This window comes from Stomoxys calcitrans, chromosome 5 (assembly GCF_963082655.1).
Source record: "Stomoxys calcitrans chromosome 5, idStoCalc2.1, whole genome shotgun sequence".
Classification (NCBI taxonomy): domain Eukaryota; kingdom Metazoa; phylum Arthropoda; class Insecta; order Diptera; family Muscidae; genus Stomoxys; species Stomoxys calcitrans.
This window is the reverse complement of record NC_081556.1, coordinates 37,138,526-37,156,708: the sequence shown is the minus strand read 5'-3', so window position 1 is coordinate 37,156,708 and position 18,183 is coordinate 37,138,526. Positions and strand designations below refer to the sequence as shown.

At 37.8% G+C, this 18,183-nt stretch overlaps 3 protein-coding genes across 4 annotated transcripts in view; 1 reads left to right on the top strand and 2 right to left on the bottom strand.

Moving 5' to 3' along the window:
- The window catches only part of LOC106094149 (SR-related and CTD-associated factor 4), a 28,823-nt gene extending 16,668 nt beyond the window's left edge, over window positions 1–12,155 (bottom strand). Inside the window, exons 1-5 of one of the 2 annotated variants that reach the window (XM_059370616.1) lie at window positions 11,785–12,155; window positions 10,367–10,948; window positions 9,918–10,211; window positions 3,391–3,543; window positions 3,189–3,260 (exon numbers count right to left, since the gene is read on the bottom strand). In XM_059370616.1, coding sequence (XP_059226599.1) covers window positions 3,189–3,260; window positions 3,391–3,543; window positions 9,918–10,211; window positions 10,367–10,948; window positions 11,785–11,814 — 1,131 coding nt within the window. In that variant the 5' untranslated portion in view covers window positions 11,815–12,155. The remainder of the gene's footprint in view (window positions 1–3,188; window positions 3,261–3,390; window positions 3,544–9,917; window positions 10,212–10,366; window positions 10,949–11,784) is intronic. The other variant, XM_059370617.1, reaches the window with a different exon arrangement.
- Window positions 12,156–14,567: 2,412 nt separating this feature from the next.
- On the top strand, window positions 14,568–15,704 carry LOC106094146 (transcription factor Adf-1). Its single transcript, XM_013261334.2, has 2 exons — window positions 14,568–15,193; window positions 15,254–15,704. Exons 1-2 carry the CDS (start codon window positions 14,653–14,655, stop codon window positions 15,550–15,552), a joined length of 840 nt encoding a protein of 279 aa, XP_013116788.2. The 5' UTR covers window positions 14,568–14,652; the 3' UTR covers window positions 15,553–15,704.
- Window positions 15,705–15,948: 244 nt separating this feature from the next.
- On the bottom strand, window positions 15,949–17,092 carry LOC106094147 (U6 snRNA-associated Sm-like protein LSm1). Its single transcript, XM_013261335.2, has 3 exons — window positions 16,937–17,092; window positions 16,693–16,877; window positions 15,949–16,232 (listed from the first exon to the last, which is right to left on the bottom strand). The coding sequence occupies exons 1-3, from the start codon at window positions 16,989–16,991 to the stop codon at window positions 16,059–16,061; spliced, it is 414 nt and encodes a 137-aa protein (XP_013116789.1). The 5' UTR covers window positions 16,992–17,092; the 3' UTR covers window positions 15,949–16,058.
- Window positions 17,093–18,183: the final 1,091 nt, after the last annotated feature.

The following is an 18,183-nucleotide window of genomic DNA, read 5'->3' as shown; positions in this document are numbered from 1 at the left end:
ATTTCAATTTTTATTTTATATATTTTTAGTTTACGTTTAAAATGTTTGTTTTTTTATCTGTCTGAAATTTTGTTTTTTAAATATTTTGCTACATAATTTTTGAATAATATATATCGAATTATATTTATATATAGCTTCCATATAGACCGATCTGTGAGTTTAGGGCTTTAGGCCAATAAAAGACGCATTTATTACCCGATTTCGCTGAAGCGGCCTTTGGTTTCTAATCCTGAGATGACCAAGATCGGGCATATTTCGATATAGCTACTATAGAGATTGTTCTACAGATTTAGAGCTTTTTAAATTATTTATTTTTTTATATTTTTTTTTTTAAATTTAATTTTTTTAAAATATTTTTTTTTAATTTTTATAATTTGTTTTTTTATTAATTTTTTACTTTTATTTTTTTTTTTAATTTTTTTCATTGTTTTTATTGTTATTTATTTTTAATTTTCGTTATTTTAATTCATTTTTATTATGTTCTTTAAATTATTTGTAATTTTTTTTTAATTATTTTTTTTTTTAATTTGTATTTAAATATTTTTTTTATTTAAATTTAAAGTTTTTTTTTTTGTTTTTTTATATTTTAGTAATTATTTAAAAAAAATATTTTTTTAAACTTTTCTTTTTTACTTTCTACTTTATATTTTCTTTTAATTTTATATTTTCTATTTTTTTTTTAATTCTTTATTTTCTATTTTTTTTAATTTTTTATTTTCTATTTTTTTTTTTTAATTTTTTATTTTTTTAAATTTTTTATTTTTTTTTTTTTAATTTTTATTTTTATTTTTTTTTTAATTTATATTTTTTTTTATTTTTTTTTAATTTTTAATTTTTATTTGTATTTTTTTTTATTTTTAATTTTTATTTGTATTTTTTTTTTTATTTTCAATTTTTTATTTTTTTTTACATTTTTTAGTGTAATTTAATATAGTTATGAATTCATTTCGTTCAAATTTAAATAAATTTTTTTCGTGCAATTTTAATATAGCTATATTTATATATAATTTTATAAAAACGATCATTTTGTATATACTATTACATTTTTTTGTATTTTTTTATGTTAACCAATTACCATTTTTAAATTTTTAATATTTAGTAAATTTTTTAATTTTTTTTTTAATTTTTTTTTTTACATTTTTTTTAATATTTTTGTTACCCCCACCATAGGAATGGGGGGTAACACCTCGAAATATGCGTCTCAGACCCCATATATTCTTGATCGTCATGACGTTTTACGTCGATCTAGCAATGGCCGTCCGTCTGCCGAAAGCACGCTAACTTGAGGAGTAAAGCTAGGCGCTTGAAATTTTACAAAAATAATTCCTCTTAGTGTAGGTCGGTTGGGATTGTAAATGGGCCAAATGGGTCCTTGTTTTGCCATATAAACCGACCCGGGGTCTTGACTTCTAGAGGGCGCAATTCTTTTTCGATTTGGCTGAAATTTCGCATGAAATGTTCTGGTGTTACTCCCAACAACATTAGCCGAAATCGGTAAATAACCTGATATCTCCCAATTAGACTTCTAGAGCCTCTAGAGGCCGCAATTCCTATCCGATTTGGCTGAAATTTTGAAATTATGGTTCAAATCGGTTCATAATCTGGTATAGTTGCCATATAAACCGATCTTGGATCTTGACTTCTTGAGCCGCTAGAGTGCGCAAATTTCATCCGATTTGGCTGAAATTTTGCATGAGGTTTTTTTGTTATGTCTTCCAAGAACTATGCTTAGTATGGTGCAAATCGGTACATAGCCTGATATAGCTGCCATATAAACCGATCATGGGCCTTGACTTCTTCAGCTTTTTGAGGGCGCAATTCTTATCCGATTTGCCTGTAATTTTGCACGTGGTGCTTTGGTATAACTTCCAACAACTGCGGTAAGTATGGTTCAAATTGGTCCAAAACGTGATTTGGCTGCCATATAAATCGATCTAGGATCTTGACTTCTTGAGCCTATAGAGGGCGCAATTCTCATCAGATTTGGCAGAAACTTTGATCTTCAACGTACGTGTCCAATATGTTCTGTATCGATCTATAGCTTGATAGAGCTCCCATATAAAGCGATCTCCCGATTTTGCTTCTTGAGCCCCTACAAGGCGCAATTCTTATCTAAATGGACTGAAATATTTACACAATGACTTCTACAATGTTCAGTATTAATTTATGGTCCGAATTGGACTATAAATTGATATAGCTCCAATAGCAAAACAGTTCTTATTCAATATTCTTTGTTTTGCGCATAGATCTCGACAAATGCGATCCATGGTGGAGGGTATGTAAGATTCGACCCGGTCGAACTTAGCACGCTCTTACTTGTTTATTTTTTTATTGATTAAAGAAAAGAAATTCCAGACACACAGGCGGTTCGGGCACAGAAACAAACACACCAATAGTGGACGTTTCAGCGGTTGGTTAGGCCACAAAAAAAGAAATTCCAAACACGCTGGCGGTTCAGTCACAGAAACAAACACACCATTAGTGGATCTTTCGGCGGTTGGTTAGGCCACTATCTTCGGCACTATCGTGTTTTCTCTAGGCCTACCGTCTGCCGGCCCACAGTTCATAGTTCGCTTTTCACTGGTATATATGCTTAGAACACGCAGGGAATTCGTGTGTAATCTAAGGTTTACACAACAAACATACTAATGCGGCCCGGTGAACAACTTCTCTTCATGTGTCAATTTTCAATCTATTGGGTTGCCCAAAAAGTAATTGCGGATTTTTTAAAAGAAAGTAAATGCATTTTTAACAAAACTTAGAATGAACTTTAATCAAATATACTTTTTTTACACTTTTTTTCTAAAGCAAGCTAAAAGTAACAGCTGATAACTTACAGAAGAAAGAATGCAATTACAGAGTCACAAGCTGTGAAAAAATTTGTCAACGTCGACTATATATGAAAAATCCGTAATTACTTTTTGGGCAACCCAATATTTCAATTTCGACTGAGCTGGTAACAATGTGATTGGTTCTTTTTCCAATTTTGATGAACATCGAAAACTTTTTTCTTCTTTCTATAGCGTTGTTGTTTTTCGACTTTTTACTTTATTTTTAGTTTAAATTTGATTTAAATTTTTCTAAGCTGTATCAATATTATGCCTCAATCCTTTTTTTTAAGTTCATTTAAGAGAGTATAGAAAAATAAACAAAACAAAGGCATTATTAGAAACTTCAGCGGTACATACCTCTATACCCATTTCTTCCGATACAAATTCCACTTCTTTGGACTCTTGATTTGAAGGTCCAGCAGATGAGTTCTGTAAAAAAAAGAAAAATAAAACAAAAAAAGTTCGCCATAAATTATTAAATGAAAATTATAATAAAAAATTAGGCATACTGCTGGCCATAAAAAAAATAGTTGAAATTTTTTGATTTTTTTAAGAATACCTTTAAAACATTTTGCAAATGTTTCTCGAATGCCTCCTCTTGTAAACGTAAAGTGTGTTGTTTGTCATCTTGTTTGAATTTTGTAAAATTTTGCAAAGTTTGCAATTGTCGCAGTACATTGGGATCATTCAGCAGTTGTTTCAAATTGTTGTTCTACAATTTTGAAAAAAAAATAATGAAAATTTAAACATTAAAAGCTTGCTGAAAATTACAATAATAAAAGGAATTAAAAAAATTAAATGAAAATTAATGATTATAAAAATATAGATCGGGATACAATTTCTAAATAAAGAAGAATAAAAAATACCCCTTGTGAAAAAAGAAAAACCCAACAATCGGTATATGTGGGGACCACATGGAAAACTGGTTCTTAGATCACCATATTTGTCGCAGATGACAGAAGGGCTAATAGAGCTAAACAACTTTTTTTAAAAATCAGATTTTAAAATAAGCCCTTTGTACCCTTCACAATCTAAACCAAGATTTAACTCTGTATAAGAGCTGGAAATTATAAAGAAAGGGGCCAATCCCATGGCAGCCCGTTGTATGTACCGGATTGACCCGATGAATTCCTTCATCGGCAAGGGCTGCCGCCTCAGTGTGCCACACTCTGCTACTACAACAACAACATAAAGAAAGGGGCCACTAGAAATCTAACCATTTGAAATTTCAACGTAATAGGATAAAAAACGACTACTGAAACATTAAGAAGTAAAATTAGAAAGTTGGTGTATATGGAAGCTATTCTAGGGCAAACTCCAAAAAAAAGTAGGTTTACCAAGATTTGACTTTATAAATGTCTCTTTGAATATTTTAGCGTGATTATAACAAACAGACAGACGTGGCCAGGATAGTTTATAGTGGCAGTCTGCAATTGGTCACTTAGATATTTTGGTTTAAAAGGTTTCTAAGGTCCTTCGAGGAGGACTGGGGATAACTGGTTAAATACGCGCATGACGTCGTCATCATGGTGGGTGGCAAGGGGTCCTAAGGAAGCTGTCTGCGTAGGCAATGGGCTTGACATAAACCGCAGAAAGAGTGATCAGGAAACGTACCCGCACGGGATAGCTGTAAGCACCACACAGACTGCAACATTGAGGTCAGATTTGTGTGGTGTTCATTGCTGTCACGAGAAGCTTAGCTACTAGCCCGGTAGCTCGTCCACATGATGCGGATAATGAAATGCTCCATACGGAGTAGCTGCAACGGCAGTCACGGACAATCAGCGGTATCGAACGGAGAGTCACAGTGAGAGGCCATGAGGCAACGGATCTTGCAAAAATACTGAATGCCTATGATGCTTGATATAACAAGGTGAGTTATTGGCGTCTTTAAATAACCAATGGTCACTGTTCCCGCGGCGATCGGTCCTTTGGACCGGAACGAAAGCTCACCTACAGGAGCTTGACGAGGATCGCCACATCCACGTGAAAATGTGGCTACAACAACAACCACGAAACGTAACTGGGTGTTTTCTGGGTGGTCTGGTCTGGGTGGAAGACACTATAGCATAGAGGTTAGCATGTCCTTCTATGACGCTAAACGCCTGACACGAATCCCGGCGAGAACATCAGAAAAAATTTTTCAACAATGGGTATCCCTTCCGAATGCTGCCAACATTTGTGAGGTACTATGTCATGTAAAAACTTCTACCCAAGAAAGTTTCGCACTGTGGCACGGCTAAAAGCGATTCTCTCCAAAGAGGTGACGCACTGCGGCACGACGTTCGGAGTCGGCTATAAAAATCAGGCCCCCTTTCATTGAGCTTAAACTTGAATCGGACTGCACTCATTGATATGTGAGAAGTTTGCCCCTTTTCCTTAATGGAATGTTCATGGGCAAATTTGCATTTGCCATACCAAATGGTACAGTACCTCACTAATGTCGCCAGCATAAGGAAGGGATAATCCCCACTGAAAAATTTTTTCTGATGTTCTCGACAGGATTCGAACCCAGGCATTCAGCATCATGTGCATTTTTTGTTCTGGGTGGAGAAGAGCTGACACTCTTTCCGGAGGCCAAGTGACTGGTAGTGATCCTTATCAGTGTTTCGGAACTGGGACGGAACTCTATTTCGATGCCCAGCCTATTTTCTCCTATAAATGTCTGACATTCGTCTTTGGGCAGCAGTGCCCATTTTGCCGCGATGGCGTTCTGCCGCGCTGAACGCCTGGGTTTGAATCCTGGCGAGAACAGAAATTTTTTTCTGCGGTGATTATCCCCACCTAAAGCTGACGACATTTGTGAGGTACTATGCCATGTAAAAACTTCGGCTCTCCTTTTGGATTTAAGATTAAACTTGAATCAAACCGCACTCATTGATATGTGAGAAGTTTGCCCCTGTTCCTTAAAGGAAGGTTCATGTGCAAATTTGGTGACCTGCTCCTATCCATCGCTTTAAGTCTCATAGTCGCAGCGGCTATCTCACACTTAATTTGTATATCTATGGGTCGGTATCTAGAATAGTATCTAGTGCCACAGTGGGCATGGTAGACATCGCCCCGCCTACGCCAAGATAACATTTTTTATGAATCTGTAGTATGATCCTTATGTTTGAATTTTTCTCCATTGCAGTCCACCAAATTACTGAGACGTAAGCAAGTATTGGTCTATTCATGCTCCTGTTGTTGTTGTTGTATCAGTGTGTTGTACACTAAGGACCTTGCCGATGAAGGACTCCATCGGGTTAATCCGGTACGTACAACTGTCTGTCATGGCATTACCTCCTTTAGTCCTTGAAGTGATCCACATCTTTGTATTCAGACCCCATTTCGAGCCTACATGCCGTAGGTTCTGCCCATCCACTTAATGTCATACATATGTGATCCTTCTGGATACGCTCGCGAATATCGCACTTCCAGTTCATTTTCCTGTCCAAGATCACTTCTAAGTATTTGGCTCTATCTGATATCGAAGTTTTTCTCTTGAGGAAACATGGTGCACCTTCGTCTTCCTTGTGAACAGGCAGATTTCAGTCTTCTCTGGGTTAACATCGACACTCCTAGGACTAGTCTAGTCGTATGGCATTTCCAAGACCACTTCGAAACGCCCTTTTTTTGTCTTGTGTGTTGGTTTCCCTAACATTCCTCTTTCTTCGCCGGTGCCTTGCGCCGTTCTACACTACTTCTCGGCTTTTTTTAGGTTATTTTTTTCTTCTAGGGCGAACACCAACCTTACATCCGTTCTAACCAACTACAGCAAAGCGAAAACCTTTTGAAGGCTGGAACTTTGAGGTGCGATCTGGGTGATGCTCTTAGCTGTCACAAGAAGTCACAAGAAGAAGAACCACACAAGCTGGAACATTGAGTTCCGATCTGTGTAGTGTTCATTTCTGTCACGAGAAGCTTAGCTGCGAGCTACCGGGCGCGACCACAGTTTGCGGATAGTGGAATGCTCCATGCGGAGTAGCTGTAACTCCAGTCGCGGACAATCAGCGGTATCGAGCGGAGAGTCTCAGTGAAAGGTCGGGTGGCACCGGCTCTTACACAAATACTGAGTGCCTATGATGTTGATGACGCCTTTCAATAACCAATGGCCACCCTGTTCCCTCGGCGATTGGTCCTTTGGACCGAAATGAGCTTGCTCACCTACAGGAGCTTGACGAGGCCGTCCACCTCCACATGAAAATGTGGTTACAACAACAACAAGTGAAAGCGCAATGACAGTCGCAGACAATCGGCGGTATCGAGTGGAGAGTATCAGTGAGAGGCCGGGCGGCACCGGCTCTTGCATATATACTAAGTGCCTATGATCTTTAATACGATGAGGCGAGTTATTGGCGCCTTGTTCCTGTGGCGATTGGTCCCATGGACCGGAATGAGTTTGCTTGAAGAGGATCGCCACCTCCATACGCAAATGTTGCTACAACGACAACCTTTTCAAGTTTAGATTGGGCCACACACTCATATGGTGTTTGCAGTCCCCAGAACGAGGCTAGAGACACATCCACAGATTCCAGTTTCCTGGAATGTGTATTTCCTTCTCTTGCGAGTTATTCTGCTATATAATTCCCTGGAATATCTCTGTGACCCGGCACCCAGAACCTTCGATGCGTGATCGGCGACAGTCGATTGCTGTTTTTGAAAGCAGCAATACCAGCAGCCGTTTAGTTATATATTAGCAGATCCACTACCTTTTTTTGCAGGGATCTCAGTAACCAGTTGACCAGAAGGTGGTCTTGTCTTGTCAAAATTGTAATCTGCTAAAAATTATAAGAATTTTTGCTCAAGAAAACTTGGGTCTAAAAACCAAATCGAACTTAACGCTAAACGCCTGATTTCAAATCCCGATCAGAACATCAAAAAATTTTCAGCGGAGGTAATCCCACCTAGTATCCCCGATGTTCCTTAGTTAAATGTTCTTGGAAAAAGTTTTTTTTTTAATTCTATGTGTAACCACAATAATGCTAAAGGTCATATTGGACTTCTTACTTCCAGTTTAATTATGGACTCTTTAGTGTCTGGAACTACCCAAAAGATCGACGTCCTTTCGACAGTTTCGCGTGTTATACTATGACATGTGCGTTCTGACCATGTGCTCTAGCTTGGAACTCTTTGTTTGGAGAGGATTCGCACTCTCCAAGTTTCAGAGAGAGCCTAACTGGATTTGAGCCTGATAACATATGCGACAACGGCTCAACTCAGTCGGTTGATGGGGAAAATAGAAGGGTATTTGAGAGCAGAGAGCGGAAACTCGAAGTAGAATGACCACAATTTTCAATAGCCTTAGGAAACCTCAAAACCCCGATTTTGGAAAAAACAAATAAAAGCGTGCTAAGTTCGTCCGGGCCGAAACTTGGAAATCCACCACCATGGATTCTGCTAAAAATTTATAGAAAACCAATTTAGTTGTAGGGCCTAATTTTATTCTACATACCAAATTTCTGTCAAACCAGCAAAAATTAAAGCTTCTAGGAATCGAACAAGGATGATCGAGAGACATGGAAGATATATCAGGTTATTGACTGATTTGGGCCGTAATTGACACTGTTGTGGGAAGTCAAAGCAAAACACTATCTGCAAATTTTGAGCCAAATCGGACAAAAAATGCGGCTTCCAGGCGCTCAAGAAGTCAAATCGGAAGATAGGTTTATATGGGAGCTATATCAGGTTATGCACCGTTTTTGGACAGTACTTGGCAAAATTGTTGGAAGTCATAACAAAACACTACATTTTACAAAATTTCAGCCAAATCTGACAAAAATTCCGTCTTGTAAGGGCTCAAGAAGTCAAATCAGGAGATCGGTTTATATGAGAGTTATATCAGGTTATACACCGATTTGGACCGTACTTGGCACAGTTGTTGTCAAGGCAAAACACTATCTGGAAATTTCAGCCAAATCGAACAAAAATTGCGGCTTCCAAGGGATCAAGAAGTCAAAACGAGCGATCGGTTTATATGGAAGATATATCAGGTTATACGCCGATTTGGACCGTACTTGTCACAATTGTTGGAATTCATAACAAAACACTATCTGCAAATTTTGAGCCAAATCGACCAAAAATTGCGGCTTCCAGGGGGTCGAGAAGTCAATTCGGGATATCGGTTTATACAGGAGCTATATAAGGCTATAGACCGATTTGGACCGTATTTGAAACAGTTTTTGGAAGTCATAACAGAACACTACATGCAAAATTTCAGCCAAATCGGACAAAAATTGCGGCTTCCAGGGGCTGAAAAAGTCAAATCGGGAGTTCGACAGACGGATCACTCCGTCTGGTATAAAAATTTGGGGAAATGCCCCACCATTAAACACCCTAAACGGACGTGATATACGATCGGGACAGTATGAATATGAAATGGCAAGTATTTGCGAGCAGAAATCTTGTTTTTGGGATTTGTGGGGCCGTCAGGACAAAAAAGGACTATGGGGGAAGTAGAGTGGGAGTCTGAATTCAAGATTTGGGACCATGTATATATCTTAGGGTCGCCACTCCCTTTACAATTTTCTTCCACAGAAACACGTTTGCCGACTTAAGACGTTGAAACCTCAGGCAATTTGATTTAAATGAAATTTAAAGGTCTTTTAATCCGACGCATTTGTCTACTGACACCATAGCGCAGAGGTTAGCATGTCCGACTATGATGCTAAGCGCCTGGGTTCGAATCCTGGCGAGACCATCGGAAACAATTTTTAGCGGTGGTTTTCCCCTCCTAATGCTGACAACATTTGTGAGGTACTATGCCATGTAAAACTTCTCCTCAAAGAGGTGTCGTACTGCGGCACGCCGTTCGGACTCGGCCCCTTATCATTGAGTTTAAACTTGAATCGGACTACACTCATTGATATGTGAGAAGTTTGCCCCTGTTCTTTGGTGGTATGTTCATGGGCAAAATTTTTCTATTGACTAGCTAAGCTGTATTTTTTGCTTAGACCAAGGTAGAGCAAAGAGAAAAAGACCTGTGAAACACTATCTTCCCACCTAATAACGTCGTTATAAATCAACTTTTTGTGTTTAAAATCAAATCATCTCAAAACAAAAAAAGGATAAAATATAGACAAAATTGTTTTTAAAATTCTTGTTTACATCCAAAAGGCTATTGGAATTCTTGGCATTTTCCAATTCCACACTACTGGCATCGTCATCATCGGCCATATGATGACTGTCCTCATAATCATGTGAACTTCGCTGATATTTATTATAGGTTTCCGGGTGATGTATTTTGATGGATTCCAATGTTGATTTTGAATGCTCACGAGATTTAGAAGTCGACGAAGAAGCCATATTTGCCGAATTGTTTGAACGTTTACTATGTTGTTTGTGTTCCAATTGTCTGTTGCTGGTGTTACGCGCAGCTCTTTCGTGTGGACTTACAACAGACTACATACATGTTTAAAGGAGAATTATTGTAAATTCCATAGGTAAGCATTGACAACAAAATATAATAGAAATTTTACATAAAATATCGTTGAAATCTATTGACTGTAAAATACTTATTTTAATCCTTAGATGCAGTAACCTAAGCAAGCACTTACCGATAAATCTGCCAAGCCGCCGGAACTTCCTGCCATTTTATCATCGCCTGCTTGACTTGCTCCCGGAGCTCCCATGCTGACATCCATTGAGCTGCCCGAAGTGTTCAAACCATTTGCCTGCGAAGTATCGCCTGCGGCCGAACTGGTCATACCACTGGAACTAGCTGCAGTGGCAGGTGGCATTGAGTATATGGGATGATTGGGATCGGCCAAATCAAAAATTGGCTGTATAACTTCCGGGGCAAATACATTGTTCTTTTGCCACAAATTGAGTACACGTATAATGCGACTTTTGTCCTCGGGGGCACAGCGAAATAAATTCGCAAAAGTCTCCTTCATATTGCGGGCAAAGCGTGGAGCAAACACATCCTTTTCTGGTCCAAATTGATGGCGCGATTGACGTACAATCGAGTCAATCACATAAAGTCCAGGCACTTTGTACTCTGGTTTGCATTTCAGAATGAATTTTTCAACACTTTGAACAACGTGTTTGTAAAATTTGATAGCCTTCATGGCCGACCGGGTTATGGCGGCCATTTTTGCTTTGGATATGGGAGGTTTGCTTTCATAGAGGCCCGAAAGCTGCAATAAAAAACAAAACACATCCAATAACAATTAATCACATAGAACTAAAGCAAGTGCAGCAGGAAAATTACCTATATTTGTAAGGAAAATTGAAAAAAAATGTATGGGAACTAGCATCCTACTATCCTGTGTGTTTAGCATATGGTTGCTTGTGTTTCTAGACAACAAACTTGTTTATTTCTGAGAAGAGAGAATCAATATCTTGCCAAGCATCATTGCGCAGAAGCCGCTTTCAAGAATACAAGCTAATAAAAACATTTATAATATCCCCAAGCAGATTTTATCTGCTTCAATTGATCTTATATTCATAAGAAGTAAAAAACTACACATATATATGTAAGGAAAGATAATTATTGGGTAGGCGGTTTATATCAATTCTCTATTCTAATCAGGCAACCCTAATATTAGTGCGCCTAAATGTATGCTACTCAATAAGAATTTACAACAATACTCTTTATACTCCTATAAGTTTCTTGTAATTTTGGAAAATAGAATACAACTAAAATTCGTTTCTGGAAACAAATTGTCTAGATGGAACTGAATAACTAACAGCTGCATTCATGGCTCTATTGGACTTGAACTTGTGACAACCATTAATATGCACAATAAAACAATACGTTATGCTAAAAAAAACAACCACTGTTCATTCATACACACTGATAAACACAGCGACCCCGAAACAAACGTGGCTGTTGAACAGTCCGACCTCTTTTTCCTCCCGGGAAAACGGAGGACCAAAACAGAATTTATGTAATTCACACAAACTTCAAGACGATAACTCCTAAGCTCATCTCTTCAATTTATTTCATCTTGTTACACTTCTTAAGACTTACCTCATTATTAAAAGCTACTACGGTTTCCATTTTTGTTCGTAGTTTTTTTTTTGTGTTTCCCAGCCGACAATTGATTGGTAGCAGGGCTTTAAGATATCGGTCGGTGTCCAGTAAAAAAAAAATGCAGCACTTGACTTTTTTTTGTTCACCTTTCCACACTCGGTTCACAAACTACGGCACAATATTTTTGAGTTTCATAGTAGTTTTTCCATTGGTTTTATATACACTTTTTGTTAAAATACTTGTATGGATTGTTGTAAACTTATTGTTAACACTTTTTTGGGGGAAATTTGCAAGAAAAGTTTTACGATTCAATCGTGTGAAATTTTTTCTTCTGATTCTGACGCAAAAGGAAGAGTGAGTGAAAGAGCAGATAACGGGGTTGCAAAATGGCGACGACACAGGGTTGCATGATGCAACTCAGTGTCATACTCTTTGGGTGGCACCTAATAAAGTACGCACAAGCGTATATTTTGAACTCTTGAAACTAGTTAAGTTGCTATTAAACTATATGTTTTTTCATGTTATGCCGTCAAATTTTACATTTGTTAAGACCAAAACATTAGGTTTAGAATAGCACGGCCAGCGCCGAATCCGATAAGCTTCCGAAATAAGTTGAAAACAAACTGGAAAAAATTCGAAAGGCTACTCAAAAGAAGACTTGGGCAAGATAAGAAGACATTGACGGAAATGTCAACAGGATTACGACTGCACTGGTGGGGTACTTCGGAGATAGTTGGCCTCTTCGGGAAAGGAAATCAGCCCAAGAAAAATCCTGGATGACCGGGGAGATTCGCAATATTGGGAAAGAGAGAAGAGAGCCAAAATAAGAAAGTGTCTCTCAAAAACTCATGTCCAAACTGAAACTTAAGTAGAGGACATGGGAGTGAGAGCAGAGACAACGGAGGACATGTTGAGGCTTTTGATGAAAACCCATTTTCCACAGGATACGAAGGGACTCACGGAATCTTGGACACCGGAATCTTGGAATAATGACGTTGATTGAAGGTTTATATTTACGGAATTTATGCTGAAGGAATCCTTGAGGAGCTTCACTCGGACCTGATGGAATATTACCTGCGAAAGAGGCAGACTATCTTGCCCCTCGTCTGGCCAATATTTTCACAGCGCGCCTAGGACTTGCATATACTCCGAAAGCGTGGCAGGAGGCAAGGGTGGTGTTTATACCCAAGCCCGGCAAGGCAAGTTATGCGACACCAAAGGCCTACAGAGCCATAAGCCTTACGTCCTTTCTACACAAAACCATGAAACGTATTGTGGACACCATGATAGCGAATATGACATCCAGCGAACTGCTCAAATACAAACAGCATGCCTATGTCAAGGGAAGGTCGGTGGAGACTACCCTGCACGAGGTTGTGCATAAAATAGAAGAATCCTTCGATGCCAAAACGTAGACACTGGCGGTATGCATTGACATCGAGGTGGCTTTTAACAATACGCGGACCGACACACTGATCCAATCCTTAGACCAGTACCGGGTGGACCCGGTCCCTAAAGACTGGATAAGCCATATGCTAAGGGACAGGTGGATGAATTGTGCGTCCCATGGCATAATTATAAGGGAGTAAGTGGCACAGGGGGGCATTTTATCGCTACTCCTATGGGTGACCACCGTAAATGACGTATAATGGATCCTGACTGAGAAGGGATTTAAACCCGTCTGCTACGCAGACGGCCATATAAACCGACCGCCGTATAGACCGACCGCCCGATCTCCCGATATATGGTATTGAGGCCATAAAAAATACATTTATTACTTGAAACTTGGCACAGTGTGTTCTGGTAGACCCCTACTCATTCCTGCCAAAAGTGGTGCAGATCGGACCATTTTTGAATACAGCCGCCATATAGAGTGATCTGCTGATATAGGGTAATGAGCCTATAAAAGGAGCATATTTCATGCGATTTGGATGAAGTTTGGCACAGCGAGTTCTAATTCCCCTCTAAACCTTTTCGTTGAATATCGCCAATTTCAGACCATATTTGGATATAGCTGCCATACAGACCGATCTCCCGATATGAAGTATTGGTCTCATAAAAGGAGCATTTTTCATCCGATTTTTATGATGCTCAAGAAGTCAAGGCCCAAGATTGGTTTATAAGGCAGCTATATCAAAACATGGACCAATTTGGCCCGTTTACAATCCCAGCTGAACTATGCTTGTGCAGAATTTCAAGCGAATTTCAGAATTTCTCCATCGAAATTTAGCGTGCTTGTAGATCGATTAAAAATGTCATAACGATCAAGAATATATATACTTTATGGGGTCTTAGACGCATATTTCAAGATGTTACAAACGGAATGATGAAAATGGTACACCCCTCATCCACATGCACTGCCACTCACGTTTAAATGAAGATTTACATCTATTGTGAACTTTACGTATGCGACTAAAATCAATTAATCATTATGTATATTCGAATATTAATAGTCGTATCGAATGAAATTTCATCTTGAATTTAATGGATGTTATACCATTTGTATACCCATTGTAATATTGAATTTGTTATAAATTATGATCCTTTTTAACATTTGCGTTATTATATTTCAAAAATTCACGTTCAATAAATGAATACATAATTCACAATAGAGAGATTTCGAACAATTTTACTCGTTCACGTATGCGGTAATTTGGCCCCTGTATTTTTCATTCACAATTCTACGTTGCATTTACCTAAACGTACACTAATTATGCCCTATAAGGATATTTTGTTATGTGGCAACACTATTTTCTTTCTCTTTCAATAGTGACGTAAAATTAGATAGGATTGAAATACGTAGAATTTAGACGTAAACGTAAATAAAAATTTCGTTTTCTTGTGATTTTTTTAAATTAACTCACTATGAGTACCAGTCCAAGACCCCTGAATGAATTGGATGCCGAACTTGTCGAGCTTATAAGGGCATCGCCATGCCTATATGATCCTAAAAATATAGATTTTCGTTATATCCACAAAAAAGACATGCAATGGGCCAAGGTGGCTGAAAGACTTGGAATGTCAACGGAGGATGCTCGTAAAAGATGGACATTTTTACGAGACCGCTATTCTCGGGAATTGAAGCTAATGCATATGTATCCAAGAAGACAGGAACTTGGAAAGAGTGAGTTATTTCGTAGAATGGATTTTCTACGTGGTTTCGTTAAACGGCGTCGAACCCGAGGCCAGAGACAGGAGCCCATACAATCAGCGTTTAATTTCGAAACAATCGAAATGCAGTCGCAAACGGGAATCCAAGATTTACAAGATGTTGAGGATAGTCAAGACTCTACCATATACGATAGAAAATATTCATATCTAAGCGATCAGAAACCGAATATAGCAAGTTCTCCTGCTATTGTGGAAATTCATGGAGAATCTCAGGACTGTCATGATTATGAAGCGGGTAAGTTTTTATTTTAAATTATGCATACTTATTTACAGTTTTAACATGTTTTCCACTTAGATTCATATGATGGCGGAGCTTCAGTAAACCATGGTATTCCTTACACTTCACCTAGTTCCAATGCTGCCTTTAGCGCTAAGCCTGAAGGAAGTGCAGCAATTTCCCAATCAAGAGTGGAAAAAACCCGCATGCCTGCAACCAACGTTACCCCCACAGACACTGAGGATCTATTTTCAAAAGTGATAGCGTCACACTTAAAGAATCTCTCGAGACGCTACAAAATAAAGGCCAAAGTCGAAATGATGCAAGTTCTTGAAAAGTACATCGAAATAGAAGAGAATGAAAGTATGATGTCGTAGGGAATTGATAAAATACTGAGAAAAGATTAAATATGTTAATATTTTAAGATATATTATTACAATTTGTTTCTTACTTACAAAACTTTTAACATGAAGCAAGTAAGGCCCGGCCGAATCTTGTTTACCCACCATTACGGATTGTGGTAAAAATACATCGGTTTATACATATATGAGCTATTTGAAGAAAGCGCAATGATGGCTTAATAAGGATTGGAGCTATTTATGGACCCATGTTCGCCATATTTGTTGTGGGTATTATAGGTACAAGTGTTAGAAAGTAAACTCCTTCGGAAAAAGGCCTTTAACTTTTTGTGAACTTTATAAATACACTTTCAGCCAAATTGGGGCTTTTAGTACCTAGAGAGGTCAAATTGGGAGAGTGAAAAAAAAATAAAGTTGGGTACATAGAGAGAGCGAGAGCATTTAGAATCACATTTGTTCTTATATTTTTGACATTGTACACTTAAACTTTTTATTGATACAAAAAACGATAGCTTCTAATATGACTAACAAAAGTCTTCATTAATTATATCGGTATTAACTGCTAAGCCGCGTTCTTTTAAAGCCTTTGATATAAGACGATGTTTTTCTTGTCGTTGTTCCTGTTCACGTCGTTGAGCATCCAGAATATCATCCACAGAAATCTCTTTCAAGGGTAGTTTCGATTCTTTTTCACGATCCTGAAAGGAAAGGTATATTATAATACCATTATAATGAAATGGCTAAGTTTATAGAGAACAAAATCAATATTAAAAATTAAAAAAACAAGTGAAACATTAAGTTTGGGCCCGCCCGAATATTGGCAACCCACTATCATTGAATGTTTGAAGTCAACAAAATATTACGTTCAAAATTTCAGTCAAATTGCGAATTTCAGGGGCTCAAGAAATCAAATCTAAGCACCAGGTTAGGACAGGGAAAGACATGGCTAGATCAAACTAGAATGTAGGAGCCTTAATATACCTGAACCAACGATAGTTTCTGTTCAAAAACTGCAACCCTCCGCGGATGCATCTACAACAACAGACTGTAATGCACAATGGATGGGAGCATGTTTTTGGTGTTGTAATTGCCACAGCAAAGCTTTCTTTGGGATTAAGGGGAATTTTAAAAGTGCCTGTTTGCCCTGCATTTACTTACGATTTCCCCCAATAGCACAACATTCTCTCCTCGTATAATAAAAACTCCACGCGGTATATCACCGTACTCATTGCCAACATGAATGCGCTCTATGGTGCGGTGCAAAACTAAATTTGCAAATTGATCCACCGAACGTAAATATCCAATAAGTGTTCTTCCGTCCCGGAGCAGCACCATTAATTTTTCTGGAAAGACAAATGCATAAGGAAAACTTTTCGGAGGAATTTAGAATATATTAACCCACTATCAACTTCTTCCAGTAAATGAGCAGTGCCGGCCAGGGGATTTAAATCATCCATAGTCTAATTGGTAATCTGTGTGAAAGGTAAATGTAAAAAACTTAGGTGTAGTGTATACGGGTCATAAAGTTAAATGGAGCATAGACAAAACGAATCAAAACAGCCATATGTCGAAAAATGGTGATGCCACATTTTGTGCTGCGTATGTTTAGTTTATGGGGAAGTGTAATAATAGGCATGTTTTATTTTAGTACTTTCGGTTGGACTAGTAGTCCTGTTTTATTTAAACAAAAGATACACCAACCGGGAAGTATAAAAATGAAACAACACAAATATGTATCCATGGCTCAATTATTTTGTGCCCTTCTAAGATGGCTTCAACTCATATTAAGTCTAACGGCCTTATTCACAAAACTTAATGAAGCCATAAAAAATATTTAAAAGGAAATATGTCAAATAAACATTCTCAAATCTACATTAATTTGCCACTCAATGTAGTTTCGTTGGGGATAGATTTTTGTTGTTGTGCTAATTGTACCATGCCTTCTATTGGTGAATCCTGAAGTTGCGTCAAAAGCCTAGTACTGACTTTATGGTACAACTAAGAGGTAGAGCCATTAGCACAATAACAAAAATCTACCCCAAATGAAACTACCTTGAGTGGCAAATGCCGTAAATTGAAATGTCAAAGTGGTTTTAGAAATAAACTTTGTTTTACAACTTATCTTCTTCAAATGTGTTTTCTAAATGTATTTTCATCATTATAACACTGTTTTGTTGCTTATGTGTGGAATAAATGATCAAATAGAACATATTTTTAAGATTTCGGAAAAATATAACAGCTGTGATATCAAGCCTTTGACATTTAGATTTACTGCGAAATCAAAACAAAAATAAAAGAATTATACTCAGCTTTTCACCTTATTAGTGCATCCTGTACTGATTTCAGTCACAGCTAAAATGACTATTAAATTATTGCGATATCCGACAGACTCTTTTCTTTGTTCGTTCATAAAACATATGTTCGAAGTTGCAAATTTCTGCTGGCAAAAAAAGTCCCAGTAGAAATTTGCAGTTCTCTACTTTCGAACTGTCAAAATCGCTTTCTTCTGCTGACAAATAAAGTACGTAAACGACTTCCAGTACACATTTGTGCAATTTTGCACAAATTTTTGAATTCCCGAACACAGCTATTGTTGCGCCATGAGTTGGCCCAAAAAACCTTTTTGTCAGCTGTTATCCATCCATCAGC